The sequence below is a fragment of the Scyliorhinus torazame genome, chromosome 3, assembly GCF_047496885.1.
Source record: "Scyliorhinus torazame isolate Kashiwa2021f chromosome 3, sScyTor2.1, whole genome shotgun sequence".
In the NCBI taxonomy this organism is placed as follows: Eukaryota; Metazoa; Chordata; class Chondrichthyes; order Carcharhiniformes; family Scyliorhinidae; genus Scyliorhinus; species Scyliorhinus torazame.
Window position 1 is genome coordinate 130,750,995 of NC_092709.1, and position 17,385 is coordinate 130,768,379.

General features: G+C 44.6%; 1 protein-coding gene and 1 long non-coding RNA gene across 2 annotated transcripts; one reads left to right on the plus strand and one right to left on the minus strand.

The window, feature by feature from the left end:
• The first annotated feature begins 3,173 nt into the window (after nt 1–3,173).
• On the plus strand, nt 3,174–9,839 carry LOC140408678 (interleukin-8-like). Its single transcript, XM_072496207.1, has 4 exons — nt 3,174–3,323; nt 5,739–5,871; nt 8,281–8,364; nt 9,017–9,839. Exons 1-4 carry the CDS (start codon nt 3,263–3,265, stop codon nt 9,060–9,062), a joined length of 324 nt encoding a protein of 107 aa, XP_072352308.1. The 5' UTR covers nt 3,174–3,262; the 3' UTR covers nt 9,063–9,839.
• On the minus strand, nt 4,247–15,807 carry LOC140408679 (uncharacterized). Its single transcript, XR_011940171.1, has 3 exons — nt 15,610–15,807; nt 6,235–6,384; nt 4,247–5,850 (listed from the first exon to the last, which is right to left on the minus strand). It is a non-coding gene; the product is annotated as an uncharacterized lncRNA (long non-coding RNA).
• Between the last annotated feature and the right edge of the window lie 1,578 nt (nt 15,808–17,385).

Here is a 17,385-nt window from a genome sequence, read left to right on the forward strand (position 1 = left end):
GTCTACACGCTCCCGGAGTCACCGGCGACCGAGCCAACGCCTGCATCGCAACCGGGACTGTGGCGCTCACAACGGAGGATCAAGGCACTCGATCAGCTGAATTTGTGAACTTTCCCCAAAATGTTAACCTTAAAATGCATGTAAATAGTTTTCCACCACCCCCGCTGGACTCTTTTGTAACAGGGGGTGAATGTGGTAGTCACCACTATTGTATATATCACATACGAGATGTAATACGGTAAATCTCCTATACTACAGGTACCAGGGTAGATCCCTGCCTGCTGGCTCCACCCGGTAGGCGGAGTATAAATGTGTGTGCTCACCGAGCTGCAGCCATTTCAGCAGCAGCTGTACGAGGCCACACATCTCTGCTTAATAAAGCCTCGATTACTCTCTACTCTCGTCTCGTCGTAATTGATCGTGCATCAGTTGGTTCCTGGCAGAATATCCAAGGAGCTCACCAGCAAGGCAACACAGAACATAAAGTTCTGTTTTAGTTAAAATAATCACTGATTCTGCTGAGCGAGCCCTTTAATATTTATCTTCTTCTGCTGTTTCCTCTGTGTGACATCCCATGAATAAAAATGTAAGGCGAGAAGTGCTGGGAGCCATTCGGGTTACAATGTTCTCATTCACTTTTGTCAAGCTTACACATACTGATCATTTCCACTATATCGTCAATGATCACTGTTAGGGTTTGGTGGAGAAACTGGCTCTATGCAAATGCTTGGTGCCATATAAGTTTTGCTGTATTTATTTACCCCCCTCTTACTCAGATTATTGTGCTATGACAGTGTACAAATATGAAGGATGTGGTCAAGTATCAACAGTGTGGGTACATCCTGATAGATGGGTGGCAAGAAAGGAAGTGGATGGGATAATATCATTCATCCACTCACTGAGTCTTGATAACTAACTATCTATGACAGGTAGTGATGGCATGACAATGCCATTTTCATGTCTGAGTCTTGAGAATCCAATCCATGATTCCAGTGGTTCATTAAATTACACTATAATTAGACAACAACAATGACAATTCCCCCATCGGCCATGATGAGCCATCCATTCCAAGGTCAACTAACAGTTGCACAACAGCGAAAGCTCGGACGTTCACCTGACAACGCATTTGGCGAAGTCGACTTGGACTTCAGCAAGGATCTTTGCAAGGCTTTTGATAAGGTCCCACACAGGAGACTGATTGATATTCATAGATATTCATAGAATTTACAGTGCAGAAGGAGGCCAGCCAGCCCATTCGGTCTGCACCAGCCCTTGGAAAGAGCACTCTGCCCAAGCCCATACCATCACTCTATCCCTGTAACCCAGTAACCCCACCCAAACTTTTGGACTGTGGGAGTAAACCGGAGCATCCGGAGGAAACCCACACAGACACGGGGAGAACGTGCAGACTCCGCACAGATAGTGACCCAAGCCAATGGAGAAGGTAAGAGCCTATGGGATCCAGGAAATTGGATCCAAAATTGGCTGAGTGGCAGGAAGCAGAGGGTGATGGTAGAGGGCTCTTTTTCTGAATGGAAACCTATGTCCAGTGGGGTCCTGCAGGGATCAGTATTGGAACCCTTGCTGATTGTGATTTATATGAATGATTTAGATGTCAACGTAGGAGGATTGATCAGTAAATTTGCATATGATACAAAAATTGGTGGGGTGGTAAATAGTGAGATTAGCCTTCGATTACAGGAGGATATAGACAAGCCGGTCAGATGGGTTGATGAGTGGCAAACGGAATTCAATCCGGATAAGTGTGAGGTGATGCCCTTGGGCAGGACAAACAAGGCAAGGGAATACATGATAAACAGCAGGACGTTGGGAAGCACGAGGATCAAAGGGGCCTTGGTGTGCTTGTCCATATTGCAATTCTCTAGAAATAAAGGCTAGCATTCCATTAGCCTTCTTGATAATTTTCTGCACTGGTTCCGAGCATTTTAAGCACTTGTATGCACCTGAACTTCCAAGTCTCTTTGTATATCCACTGTATCTGACCTCTTCCCATTTAGAACGTACTCTGCTCTAACCTTTTTTGGCCCAAAATGGATATCCTCACACTCGCTTACATTAAATTCCATCTGCCACAATTTTGCCCATTTACCTAGTCTGTCAATATCTCCTTGCAATTTTATGCTATCATCTGGGCTATCTACAATGCCACCTAACTTTGTATCATCCACAAATTTGGGTATATGACTTTCTATGCTATCATCCAAGTCATTAATGAATAATGTGAATAATTGAGGCCCCAACGCCGATCCCTATGGTACACCATTAGTCACCCCCTGCCAATTTGAGTAATTATCCATTATCGCCATGTCACCTGCCACTCAACATGTCAATAATTTGACCTCAAATCCATGGGCCTCCACTTCAGTTAACTGTCTCTTGTGTGGGACTAGCAAATCCTCTGGAAGACCATATAAATGACATCCATAGACATTTGCTAGTCCACTTCCTTAGTCACCTTTTCAAAAAAATCAATAAGATTAGTCAGGCATGACGTTCCCTTCACAAATCCATGCTGGCTCTCCCTGATCGACCAAAATCTTTCAAAGTGTTCCGTTACCCCATCCCTGATTATAAACTCCAGCAATTTCCCCACCACAGATGTTAGGCTAACTAGTCTGTAATTCCCTGGTTTCCCTGTTGGGCGGAAAATTGCTAACAAGACCCTACTCACAGACAGTAATGTTTAATAGCTTGCTTATCTTGTTATTCTTTTTTTTTTTACTCTGGCTATTGTGGGAGATTGATAGTTTTCTAAATCAAATCATGAACTTCCCTCTTTCTTTCATTATACACAACATAGTAGACTGACTAATGTTATAAACTAATGGCAAAGATTTCATTGAGGGCTTCTTGGCCAGCTGGAAAAGCATGCTGGGATATTTAGACTTTCCAATATCTGAAATACTCAATGCAAATAGCTGGGCAGTCAAGATTATATCTTACAGCATTATATGTAACTCCATTTTTTTCAAACCCTGTCTGTAGGAAAATATAATTAAAGGGTTCGCAATAATTTTTGGTCCTTATAGATAAAAACAAAAGTATGACTAAATGGAGAAAATACATCCTTGCATGAAAGATTATTCAAATATGCTGACATGATATTTCCTTATTTAAATTCTGCTGATCTAAGTTCCCCAAATCGCGCTGATAAATACAAGATCTGATAAGCCTAACCAACACACTGAAGGCTGCAAGCTGCCCTGACTGAAGACTAGAAGAAATCCAAGCACACTCAGCAATGAAGTCCCAAACCATTGTTTTGCTGGTGGCAACAATCGTGATCTGCCTAGCTGCTCATGGTGAGTACTCCTAGATTGCACTTGATGAGACAGAAGCCTAAGTAACTATTTTCCAGTATTTAAAGCAGCACGGTGATATGAAATTTTGATGACTCTGAGGTAAACAGGTGATGGGAAAATAGTTGGTTCTGTTCGATATAGATCATGTTGCTTATTGGTTTATAGTCTGAACATTCTCACAGCAAAGTTTGCACTGTTTGAAGATTTAAAAGGGAAGGCACAAAGAGACCACTAAATAGCAGAGTTGAGCACGAGCTGTCCACTGTTTCAAAACAAACCTAAACTAACTTAAACAGGCTACTGAGGTTGATTTGTGGTGGATTTACACTCTCATCTAGGGAAAACATGATTGCTAATCTTTTGCAGGGTTTTCAGTGGTTCTGCTTTTGGATAGGACCAATAAAGATTAGACTATGTCAAATCAACCAAATCACCTTTTGTGATTTTTCTCCCCTCAGCAAAACAATTGAGATTGCAGATAAAAATAGGAAAAGCTGTGTGCATGTGCTGGGAATCATAATTTAAGATTAAGACATTTTAAATAGGTACTAATAACAAAAATAGATACTTTGAACATTACTGCACAAGAGACTAAATAGTCCATCAGGCCGGTACCAGTTTATTTGCTTAGAACAAGCCCCAAAAGCAGAAACCAATAAGAAAGAGTCAGGGTGTATTCCAAGGTGACTGGGCATTAACTTTCAGTAAATTACTTTTCTCCTGGGACTAAGTAGGTCAAGTGTCAGAAACACAGACATTCTACAAGTCTAAAGCCAGGCTAAATAATGAAAGTCATAAGGAATACAGAAAGTTGTCTGTAAAATTCAGACACTTAGTCCAGTTTATTATTCAAACGTTTTACCCAGGTGACCTTATTTGTGCGATGAACAAAGGACAGACACAAGTTAGCAATTCAACCCAAGTTTATTTTCAAACACAATAAAACAGTTATCCCCCAAAATTATCCCAACTAGAATATGCCTAAGATTTTTAATACTACCCGTGCCGATGAGCTGGATCGAGCTGCGGGGCCAGTCTCCTGAGTCTTGCTTGTCTCAGGGCCTTTGTCTGCGAAGGTGGGTCTCGCACACTGCTTCCTTCTGTCCTCTCGTCCGCCATTCAGTCTTCTCCACTGCCTTTGCATCGAGCCTTCGATGGGGAGGATCTCTGGATGCCTCCTTCTCACCTCCCTCTTCGAGTCCTTCCAGCAGCTTCTTTGCTCTCAATGAATGAGGTCACTGGGAGTGGGTCGCAACACCAAATGGAGTTGCTGATTGCAACTCTGCAGGACACCAGGAGCTCGCCCAGAGGTCCATCCTCAGGAGCATTGTCTACACGTAACCATATCCCATATAAGGTGATCTTGGTGCCAGAAAGTCTGGCTTCATCTGGGCAATCCACAACAATTGATCCATTTGAATGGGGCCGATTATCTTCCGATGTTCTGCTTATAGGACAAACCCAGACTTGCTCCAGCGGTCTGTCTCTGTCCAGTGTACTTGCGTTTTGCAATTTGACTTCCCATTCGGCCGGTCTGTGGTTCTGACTGTGGTTTTAATTTGAAATGTCCAATTATCAATTTAAAGTGTTCAATTGTATATCGGGCCTAAAATTCAGGCTGTTGGCCATTTTTTCACAGACTCACAAAAAAATACAGTGCAGAAAGGCCCTTTGGCCCATCGAGTCGGCACCGCCGCATGAAAGGCACCGGATCTGCTAATCCTAATCCCATTTGCCAGCACTTGGCCCATAGCCTCGAATGTTAAGAGGTGCCAAGTGCTCATCCAGGTACCTTTCAAAGGATGTGAGGCAACCCTCCCTGGCAGTGCGTTTAAGACCGTATCCAAAGGTTTTTCCTCAAACCCCCTCTGAACCTCCCACCCCTCACCTTGAACTTGTGTCCCCCTCGTAACCTTCCCTTCAACTAAGGGGAACAGCTGTTCCCTATCCACCCTGTTCATGCCCCTCTTAATCTTGTACACCTCGATCAGGTCGCCCTTCAGTCTTCTCTGCTCCAGCTAAAACAACCCAAGCCTATCTTCATAACATATCATAATTTTACCACAAGATGAAATCTGTTGCAGTAATGAGGGGACTCACCACACTATGAGTACTATATTCTGTAAAACGAAGAGTAATTTACAAATTTTCCCTTCATTTTGATGGAGAAAAAAAAACACTGGAATTTGAACCTAAATTCCCGATTTACATTTCACCATGCAAAACTTCAAAACAGAAGTGAGAATTTGGAAAACTGCATCTTGGACATAATTCTCTATATTGTAAAAATTAATGCTCATGCTCTTCAAGGAAGTAGCCTATCCACCAAGTTGAAATTCTGTTCATGCAATTCACATATTTTCAAGTTTGATGACCCCGTTGTGAACCTGTCTTGTACTTTTCCTTTCACTTTAGGTTTGTCCGTAGGAAGCCCAACAAACTCAAGATGCAAATGTGTTAACGTCCACTCCCGTTTCATTCCACCAAAATACTATCGGCACATCGACATCTTTCCTCAGGGCTCCTTCTGCAGAAAATTAGAGATTGTGTAAGTATCAGAATAAATTTGATCTCCTAAAGGCCAACAAAGCAAACTTAGGTTGACAATTCAAATCTCAAGTCTAGAGAAATTATTCAATTAATTTTTACACTATTAGTGGGGTGAATTGACTGTCTTTGGGAACAAATCACACATTTATTGTTGACTCCAAAGACAACGGCTGCAGAAAATTGTTTATATATTGATACTACACCCTGCATGGTCAATTCCAGTCCCACAGACCCTGGAGTTCCAACATAAGTGAATTAATCAATAATTTGTGTATTTTCCTGAGATTGTTGCCCCATGACTGCTTCAAAGAGTTACAGGCACCAAATTTGTAATTAAAACATAAAAGAACAGTTTATTTACATGGGCAGCACAGTAGCACAGTGGTTAACACAGCTGCTTCACAGCGTCATGGTCCCAGTTTCGATTCCCAGCTTGGGTCACTGTCTGTACAGAGTCTGCACGTTCGCCCCATGTCTGCGTGGGTTTCCTCCAGGTGCTCCGGTTTCCTCCCTGTCCCAAAAGATGTGCTTGTTAGGTGAATTGGACATTCTGAATTCTCCATCTGTGTACCTGAACAGGCGACTAGGAGCTTTTCACAGTAACTTCATTGCAGTGTTAATGTAAGCCTACTTGTGAAAATAATAAAGATTGTTAGATTATTATTAGAAGAACCAAGTTAAATATGTAATGGAAATAATAGAACAATGTCTACTAATCTAACTATTCCCCAAACACCATCCCACCCTCCACTCACATACACACAAGACTGACACAGTGGGGAAGGGGAAGGATCAAAATAATTGGGATTAAACTGGGGATGAGAGATGGATTGTTTTGCTGTTGAGGTTATCGACTTTGTAGTTGGTGATCTTCCAAGGACGCAAAGTGTTGAAATCATCAGTTGGTTTGGATCGACTAATACTGTCTTCAGATAGAACATGCAGGCAGTCGGATTCCTTGAGGGGAGTCACTTTCATTTGAATGACCCCCACTGGAATGGCTCTCAGTCTCACTGAGATAATATTAGAATTCTGCACCTTAGAATTTTAAATAGGTTTTCAATCAGCCCCCTCTTCTGGCACATGGTGCTGGAATGGAACCTCCTGCAGGTTAAACTCACTGTGGAGAGAAAGGTCTTTAAACATAGACCAACATTTGAGGTTATTCATTTCAGCTCTCCAGCCTTTTAATCAGAAGTGAAACTTTCACAGACCCAGCTGAAAACTGCTTGCAGCCTTTTAATCAGAGGTTAAAATGTTACAGGCACGGCTAGATAGAGAGAGTGTTTTAAACCTGTCCTTCAGACAAGCACCCATCAGATCAGAGCTTGTACTCTCCAGCTTCTCGATCCAACCAAAAAATAATTTGGAAAACAATTTCACAGAGAATGCCTACCAGCTCAGCCGAGGAGAGAACAGATCCTCCAACTGCGGGTTTTGGGAGAGATGCACCCCCTTCAGGGAGAGAGAACTTAAAGCCTTCTTCAGCTCTGTCCCAAAAACAAAACCCTGAGAGCCAGTCTGCCTTCTGCTCCAGAATCTTCTGATAGACTCTACCAATCCCAATAAAAAGCAGAAAATGTCCTGGAATTCCAGACTAGGTGATTGGCTGCTAGACAAGTCCATCAAAATGACATCATGAACTAGGCCACAGTCTGCACTGCATAAAGGGCCATGATGTGGAGATGCCGGCGTTGGACTGGGGTGAGCACAGTACGAAGTCTTACAACACCAGGTTAAAGTCCAACAGGTTTGTTTCGATGTCACTAGCTTTCGGAGCGCTGCTCCTTCCTCAGGTGAATCCTGAGGAAGGAGCAGCGCTCCGAAAGCTAGTGACATCGAAACAAACCTGTTGGACTTTAACCTGGTGTTGTAAGACTTCGTACTGCATAAAGGGGTATGCCTAGTCAGTCCAAATTGCAGCTTGCAGGGGGGGGGATGCTAGTGTCCAGTTCAAAACTGAAGCCTGTAGTTTTTAAAAACAGTAGCCATCAAAAACACAACCAGCTAAAAAGCAGCCAGCAAAACAGGGACACAAAAACGATAAACAGATTAGACAAGGAGTTACAAAAGAATCCTTACAAAATGTACTTCAATTTTCCATTATGTAATATGCAGCAAAATCTATCTATCTTAATTACCTTTAGGACAACAAAGGTTTTTTCTGTAATGTTATTACAACTTAACATCACAGCAATGTACAGAATGGCCTTGCTTTTGATTATTAAAGTAAGTACTGGGAGTTCCTGAATTCAATCATCCACAGCTAGCCAACTCTGGTTTAGCTGCAGTGAAATTGCTCATCTTGTGATGGTGAGTTAATTTGTAGGAGGTAATGCCATGCACCATGTAGATATTATAACAAATTAACATTATAACAAAAATATATTGTATATGTGTGTTACAGAATTACCCTGAAGAATGGGAAGCATGTTTGTGTGAATCCTCTAATTCCATGGGTGAAAAAAGTTATTAGTCTCCTTACTGAAAAGTAAGTATTGACTTTCGATGTTCAATTTTGAAAAATTGTGTCCTTTTCCTGTCCTCTGGATATGATTGGTGTGTAGTATCAGCATAAGTTGCAAACACAGTTACAGTTCTCAAGCTTTAACTCAATTTTCCATATGACACAACAGCAGCTTCACATGGGCCTTGTAGTAATGTGAAAGTTAAATAGCAACGTTCATGACGCCAAGACATTCCAAACCTCCTACAGCTAATGTAGTCGTTTTGAAGTGATATCACTCTGTGGTAAAAGTCACCACAGCAAATCTGTGCACAGCGATCTCTCACAAACAGCAATGTAACAATGATCACATAATCTGATTTAGCAATGTTGATAGAGGGATAAATATTGGTCAGGTCACCAGGATAATAGGGGCTTAGATAGGGGTTTAGATAGGAGCTGGTTTAGCTCAGTGGACTAGACAGCTGGTTTGTGATGCAGAAAGCCAACAGCGCAGGTTCACTTCCCGTACCAGCTGAGAATTCTGAATTCTCCCTCTGTGTACCTGAATAAGTGCTAGATTGTGGCGACAAGGGGCTTTTCACAGTAACTTCATTGCAGTGTTAATGTAAGCCTACTTGTGACAATAAAGATTATTTATTTATTTATTACTCCATCTTTCTTTTTACATTTCTAGGTCAGAACTCACTCCATCTAATTCAGAGGCGTCATCAACTGAATGAATATGAAGTGTTCCTACATAAGACAAAATTCTACTGCTTATTGAGCCAATATTTTGCAGTTTACGCAACACTGTAACAATCCTACCAATATCTGAATTGTTTTCTATTTTGTTCATTTAGACTCGAGCCAATATCATTGATGCACATAATTCCTTTTAGCATGCCAGTAGTCTTTGATGTTACTTTTACATAGTTTCTGGGGTATAAGTTTTAATGTGTCAAAATCTTTGAGCCAGTAAATTGAAATATATTAACAAAGCTTAAAGTATAGTGGGATTTTAATTTGCTTTATCTACTGTCCACGCACATAGAGGTAGATAGGTTCTTGACGACCGAGTCAAAGGTTAAAGGGGATGGGCAGATCAGCCATCTTATTGAATAGTGGAGCAGGTTAGAGAGGCTGAATGGCCTACTCCAACTCCTCACGCCTATGTACGCACACCTAAAGAGATAATTATTCTCTCATTGCAGTTAGAAGTAAATTGTTTGAAAATATACATGCTTTATAATGGTTTTCAAAAATTGCCTGATTGTTCGGTTTTAAGAATTCTAGATGTGTAATCAAATATAGTGAGAAGGTGAAGGCAAAATCACTTGTTTTGATTAGTGATTGATGATGAAACAGGCACAGCTCAGTTAAGCTGCTGACAATTGCTTATCTGATAATCTACTTCACAATCATGGTTTTATATTTTTGTTGTCACTCGGATGGTAAATTTTGTATTCAGTGAATTTGTATTTGATACTATTAGGAAATAAATGACTCAGTTGTGTTAATCTTTTGTTGCACTCTTTCATGTATCGTTAAGGTCCATTTCGGTATCCCTGAGATTTTACAACTTGCAAATAAAAAAACTCAACAACAAACAGACATAAAAACGTAGCACAATCTTTTCTGATGCCATGCTAAACAATGATTAACAATAGGCTTGGAGCTCACCTCACACAGAATGCAAGACAATCACCTGCACGGGGACATCACAGCAGAAAGAGGTCACAGAACAAAAATACTCGAAGCACTGTTTTGATAGGAATCACAGCTCCTATTGTAATTACATCCCTGACACAAATGAAATAAATGTTAGGCACGATTCAATGACCGCGTTGCACCCGGCGCGAATCTGTGCACGCTGAGTAAATAGCAGGAGAGGGCAAAATAGAGATTCGTGCTGGGCACAAACCATTTTGTGATTCATCCAACCCGCTCCTGATAGCGAGTTCCGGATCTCACCCGGAAATGGGGAGAATATCAAGTCTAATTCGTATTCATTTCAACCTCATCAGCGAGATTGAACTTGAATACAGCAGCCTCCCGGGAATTATCTGAATGCCCAGCGGGAAATCATGCTGGCAGAGTTAAGGACTCCTTTTCAAAATCGTGAAGCTGCTGCAATGACTACTGAGGGGAAGTGAAGAGGTGAGTCGCCATCTCCATTTTCCGGCATGCCGCTCAAGGGCATCGGAACTCAAGGGCTGATCGTGGGGGGGGGGGGCGGGGGGCGGGGGGGGGGGGGTGCTGAAGCATTCCAGGTTGGAGGTCACCCCTGGGTCGGGGGGGGGGGGGTGAGGCGCCTTGTGCCTGTGAGGCCTTCAGGCCATCTTTAAATATTATGGAGACCCGTGACAGGGGCAAACACACCTGCAGCCTGTTTGTCCCACCAAACTCGTCCACGACAGAGCCCTGCTGCAGTTTCTCTTCTGAAATTCAATTTCACCTCCTTTGACTGTGAGCAGCCTCTAGCTTCACAGCTAAAGGCTACTTCAAATGAGCAATTAGCCTTGTTAGTTGTGAGAGCACTTAACTCTCCTGAACTCTCGAGGGCAAACGTGCCATGAATCAGAGGAAACCCTGCGTTTCTGGATTACATAGTGACAATACCACTTCACCACTGCATCCCAGGCATATGCCGCAGGAGACTCCATCTCAGCAGAGAGACAATGCGGCACCTATGCCATGTCTTTGCGACTAGCTTTCGGAGCGCTGCTCCTTCCTCAGGTGAATGAAGAGGTATGTTCCAGAAACATATATATATATATAGACAGATTCAAAGATGCCAGACAATGCTTGGAATGCGAGCATTAGCAGGTGATTAAATCTTTCCAGATCCAGAGATGGGGTAACCCCAGGTTAAAGAGGTGTGAATTGTCTCAAGCCAGGACAGTTGGTAGGATTTCTCAGGCCAGGTGGCGGGGGATGAATGTAATGCGACATGAATCCCAGGTCCCGGTTGAGGCTGCACTCATGTGTGCGGAACTTGGCTATAAGCTTCTGCTCGGTGATTCTGCATTGTCGCGCGTCCTGAAGGCCGCCTTGGAGAACGCTTACCCATAGATCAGAGGCTGAATGCTCTTGACTGCTGAAGTGTTCCCCGACTGGAAGGGAACATTCCTGCCTGGTGATTGTCGCGCGATGTCCGTTCATTCGTTGTTGCAGCATCTGCATGGTCTTGCCAATGTACCATGCTTCGGGACATCCTTTCCGCAGCGTATGAGGTAGACAACGTTGGCCGAGTCGCACGAGTATGTACCGCGTACCTGGTGGGTGGTGTTCTCACGTGTAATGGTGGTATCCATGTCGATGATCTGGCATGTCTTGCAGAGATTGCCATGGCAAGGTTGTGTGATATCGTGGTCACTGTTCTGAAGGCTGGGTAGTTTGCTGCAAACAATGGTTTGTTTGAGGTTGCGCGGTTGTTTGAAGGCAAGTAGTGGGGGTGTGGGGATGACCTTGGCAAGATGTTCATCTTCATCGATGACGTGTTGAAGGCTGTGAAGAAGATGTCGTAGTTTCTGCGCTCCGGGAAAGTACTGGAAGACGAAGGCTATTCTGTTGGTTGTGTCCCATGTTTGTCTTCTGAGGAGGTCAGTGAGGTTTTTCGCTGTGGCGCGTTGTAACTGTCGATCGATGAGTCGAGCGCCATATCCCGTTCGTGCGAGGGCATCTTTCAACGTCTGTAGATGTCTGTTACGCTCCTCCTCGTCTGAGCAGATCCTGTGTCACCATCCAGATGCACGGAACAGCTATGGGGACCAAATTCACACCCCAATACGCCAACATCTTCATGCACAAGTTTGAACAAGACCTACTCACCGCACAGGACCTTCAACCGACGTTATACACCAGATACATCGATGACATTTTTTTCCTTTGGACCCACGGCGAAGAATCACTGAAACGACTACACGATGACATCAATAAGTTCCAGACAACCATCAAACTCACCATGGACTACTCTCCAAAATCAGTTGCATTCTTGGACACACTCGTCTCCATCAAGGACGGTCACCTCAGCACTTTGCTTTACCGCAAACCCACGGATAACCTCACGATGCTCCACTTCTCCAGCTTCCACCCTAAACACATTAAAGAAGCCATCCCTTATGGACAAGCTCTCCGTATACACAGGATCTGCTCAGATGAGGAGGAGCGTAACAGACATCTACAGACGTTGAAAGATGCCCTCGTACGAACGGGATATGGCGCTCGACTCATTGATCGACAGTTCCAACGCGCCACAGCAAAAACAGCTGTGACCTATGTGGCATCTTGCAGTCATCAGCCCACAGGTGCATCTGGGAGGTTATGGATGATCTGTCTGCCTGGGCACCAGACTAAAGCACCTTCAACCTGGACCAGACCCACCAAGGTGCCCGGGCTGCAGAATTTTCCGTCATTGCCTGGATGCCCCAGGCCCAGGAGGTGGTTCGTTGGAAGCATGTCTCCCTGCGAGACCAGGGCATCGGGGTGTGCCCTTTATTAACAAGAATGGTTTTCACTCCCTGAATATTCCGATCATGTACGACTGCCGACTCAGAATCATGCACGTGTGTGCCCCCTACCCTGAAAGCATGTATGACACCTACATCCTGGAGATCTCCGGGTTGGCTCATGGCGGACAAGGAATACTCACTGAGGACATGATTGATAATGTCAATGTGGAGGCCTGAGACGGAGGTGGAGGCTTGCTACAATGAGGCCCACGTTGCCACGTGTTGTCATTGAGCGTTGCATTGGGCTGCTCAAAATGTGGTTTTGATGCCTCGACCGTTCTGGTGGTTCTCTACAGTGCATCCCCCACAGAGTCTCCTGCTTTGGGGTGGTACGCTATGCCCTCCACAATCTGACAGCTGCGGGACAAAATGCTGGTAGAGGATGAGGCAGTCCAGGAAGGGCTGGAAGAAGAGCCCGAGGAGTAGTCAGAGAATGGCAGAGAGGTGGCGGCAAGGGTTTGACATGGCATGAGGACTAGGGGAGCCCTCATCGTCTCCAGATTCTCCTCAGACACTTCCCTCCCACCCCATGTCCCCCCCACTTACTCCCCCTTCCTTCCCCCATTCCCCTCGCTCCCCATTCCCCTCCTGCCCCCTCATCACAATGTCCCCTCCCCAACCACCCAGTTTCCTCCCTCCAAGGGTCTGTGTAATATCAATCCAGGGTGAAGAGTCTGTATTTGTCATTGCCAGCGGGTCACCATACAAGGCAGGAGAGTGATAACTCGCTCTGAGGAAAGTTATGGTGCTTCTCAATTTCTGCTAATGTCTGACTCCTCATTTCTGCTGACAGCGCGCTCACACCATCCTCTGAACGGGGTGTACACAGGGGCTTTTGATCTTGGACCACTGTGTCGGGGGGGTGGGGTAACAGAGGGCAAGAGGGGGGGGGCAGGCCCGCTGTGAAGAGGCTTCACGAGTATGAGGTGAGACATGTTTCAATAGTGAACATTTTACTGTGACAGATTTCCATTCCCTAGCTACAGATAGTGACCTTTCACCAGTGCCCACTCAGTGCTCCTCGATCTTCTTCATCTTATGTGGTTTAGAGTGTGTCCCCAGGATGCATATTAGAGGTGGAGGCAGCCAGCTGCTTTACGTGGCCCTTCTTGCCCTTGACTGATATCCTGGAGCCGGGAGAGCCCCAACTGACTTTCCAGTGCCACTGACATCGCTGTACGATCTAGTTCTGCCCACTGCCCTTGAGATGCGCTGGTGTCAGGAGGGGGGAATTTGGAAGAACAGACTGCTGTAGTCTACTTGGTGGCAGGCCCCAGGTTGGCAGCCTCTGAGCCCTCCTGGTGTGTGGGGGGGGGGGGGGGGGGGGGGGGAGACTCTGGGTGGCCCGGTCTCTTCAGATGGTGATCCTACAAGTCAATGGTCATGTGGTCAATGAGAGGGAAGGATCATTTTGTCGAACATGAACAACTCACTTCAAACAGGTCATTTGGATGAAGGGATATTGGATCCTCATATCTCTGGTGCAGGCCAACCTCGCTGTCGGTGCCTGCTTTCCCGTCGGGCAACCCCATGGTTTCCAGGATCCGTTCCTCATAGTGGGTGCGACACAAATAGCTGGGATTCCCCCCCCCCCTTTTCTTGGCCCTTTCCCATTTATTTTGGGCTATGTTCTCCCGGGGGGACAAAGAGAGGACATTGTAACCCACAGGCTTGATGGGTCAGGGGAGTCTTTAACAGGTGGCATGTGTGGGCACTGCCAGGACATGAAGGCGCTGAGCTGGTGGGTGCCAGGTTGTTCTGAGGAACAAGCTGGAAGATTGGATGTGGGGAGGGTGTGAGGATTGATAGGGGGGTTTGGGGAATTTGAGGAGTGGCAGGCAGAACTGATGCCAGGAGAGAGATAGTAATTTACCCTTGCAGCTCATTGGAGGTTGTTGGACTTCTTCTGATATTGGACGGCGATCATCCTCGTCAAGCTGTCCGCACTGACAGCCGCTGCCTCCCAGATGCCATTGCTCACCCTGCTCGTGGACCTCTGACTGCCCAGGAGAACAGGGTGCCCAGGCACTCATCCACAGCAACGAGAAGCCTGGGCAGGATGGCATCCCCAAAGCTAGGATCAGGTCTGCGCAGTGCCATGTTTGCGAGTTGACTGAGAGTGAGTAGCGAGGGAGCATTTAAAAGCAGCTCCAACTCGACGCTGAGGCACGAATTGAATGAATCAGACAGCAAGAGAGCCAGGAATGTCGAGAATCTCGTGGGAACTCATTTTTGGCATTAGTGCCATTGATATATGGGCTACAATCTCGACAACGCGGCTGTCATGAATCTCCCCACCAAATAGGTCCAAAATCAAACTTCAACTTCGGTCCACCGAATTGCGCTCCTTAACTTTTATAAATTGAAACAATATTTCAGTGTTGTTCAGAAGGTGAACTTAATAAGTAATAATGAATTCTCAACATATTCGTCTAAATACTCACTTGTATTGTATATCGAGCACAAATTTGCAGCATTAACAGCGTGTGCAAACTCTGTATTGGCCGCAAAATATTGAGAGAGACCAAAAACGGGATTTGCGCGGGCCTCCAGGCCCCTCCCTGATGATACGATCAGGTTAACACCCGGAGCGAGAACCTGACGTGAATGCATTTTAATATAATTAGCGCATTTAAAGTGCTGTATCTGTAAAATCTCAGATACTTCGACCAGGATATTAATCAAAAGTTTTACCAGATGCCCTTATTTGCGAGATGAACATCGGACAAAACAGGTCACAGTTTAACACTATTTTAGTCACAATTCTCTCACTCACAGCTGAGCTCCCGCACTTAGTGAAGGAGGCTGGCTGGGCTACGATCACTCGATGTGGATATCTTCTCTGGGCTTAAGATCCTTCCTTCTTGTAATGTTTGCACCGGTAGGATTCCCAAGTTACGGCTGAAGATCTGTTCCAATGTCCCTTTCTTTATACTGGTCTGCCAGCATTGAGTCATATAAGTAAACGCCCACAGCTGGTCATTGTCCCATCCGGACCCAAACTCATTAACTGGAAAAACAGGACACTCCTGTTTATCCAGGAAGATTCAATCAAGAGCCATTGTCCTCTGAAACATCCTCATCTGACCAGCTAACAGCCCTTCATGGAATCTGATGTCTTTTGTCTGTCCTTCGTCCTGCTGTGTCTGGGAACTCATTACATATTCATAGCATGGTCGTGTTCTTTTGTGTAAACACGAATCTCAAAGTCCATATAGCAATCATGAGTTTGTGGGTTTAGTTGAGTGCTCTTGCAGATGGAAAGTATCAATTCAGATGGAACCTCATGTGGAATTTTCTTTCCCTGGCCTATGTGTATCTTCTCCGCCTGTTTTCACTACCACATCCCTTCCTTTGATCCCATAAGTGTAAATGCTTGGGATCACTAGTTTGGGCAGAAGTCCGAGGTACATACTTTATTTACAATAATCAAAGATTATTCAATTACATACTTGTATATTTAAAAATCAATTCTTATGTCTCATTACCAATTCCACATTTTTTTTTTTAAATTTAGTGTACCCAATTAATTTTTTTCCAATTAAGGGACAATTTAGTGTGTTCAATCCTTGCACATCTTTGGGTTGTGGGGGCCAAACCCACAGAAACAGCACGGTAGCATTGTGGATAGCACAATTGCTTCACAACTCCAAGGTCCCAGATTCGATTCCGGCTTGGGTCACTGTCTGTGCGGAGTCTGCACATCCTCCCCGTGTGTGCGTGGGTTTCCTCCGGGTGCTCCGGTTTCCTCCCACAGTCCAAAGATATGCAGGTTAGGTGGATTGGCCATGATAAATTGCCCTTAGTGTCCAAAATTGCTCTTAGTGTTGGGTAGGGTTACTGGGTTATGGGTATAGGGTAGAGGTGTTGACCTTGGGTAAGGTGCTCTTTCCAAGAGCAGGTGCAGACTCGATGGGCCAAATGGCCTCCTTCTGCACTGTAAATTCTATAATAATCTATGAAACACGGGTAGAATGTGCAAATTCCACATGGACAGTGACCCAGAGCCGGGATTGAACCTGGGACCGGGGCGCCGTGAGGCAACAGGGCTAACCCACTGTGCACCGTGCTGCCCTCAGATTCCACATTTAATCAAACTTCCATTTGCCTTTCTCTATCTTTTAAAAATAATCAAAAAAGCTTGCTTATATGGTAATGAGAACAAAATAACAAAATCCAACATGACATGTATCCAAGGGCATATTTCCACTTTAAAGCCCCAATCACAAATATTGTCCCACCAAGTTATTTAAGTTAAGGTTTTGATTCCCGTTTCCTAACCCCAGATAATTAAGTGATTGAAGAATCCCACCACCTGTTGCAGCTTCATTGACACTCCCCGAATTTAACATGATTTCCGCACCTGTCGATCACCTCACTCATGAACACATAGCAGCTTTTACCCTCTTACAGAAAGTCATTCATTTCTAAATTATTTGTAATTAAATACACAGAATTAAAACAACGGATTTTACATGTTCACGTACTCATTACCTGAGCTAGCATTTACTCATTACTGGTAACACACAAAAAATACAAATATTACTTTTAT

What these genes read in the sequence shown, in the direction of transcription:
- LOC140408678 (XM_072496207.1), top strand. Translation starts at nt 3,263, where the DNA reads ATGAAGTCCCAAACCATTGTTTTGCTGGTGGCAACAATCGTGATCTGC. An exon ending in GATCTGCCTAGCTGCTCATG is followed by an intron (nt 3,324 to 5,738) that starts GTGAGTACTCCT and finishes CTTTCACTTTAG; the next exon opens with GTTTGTCCGTAGGAAGCCCA. An exon ending in ATTAGTCTCCTTACTGAAAA is followed by an intron (nt 8,365 to 9,016) that starts GTAAGTATTGAC and finishes TTACATTTCTAG; the next exon opens with GTCAGAACTCACTCCATCTA.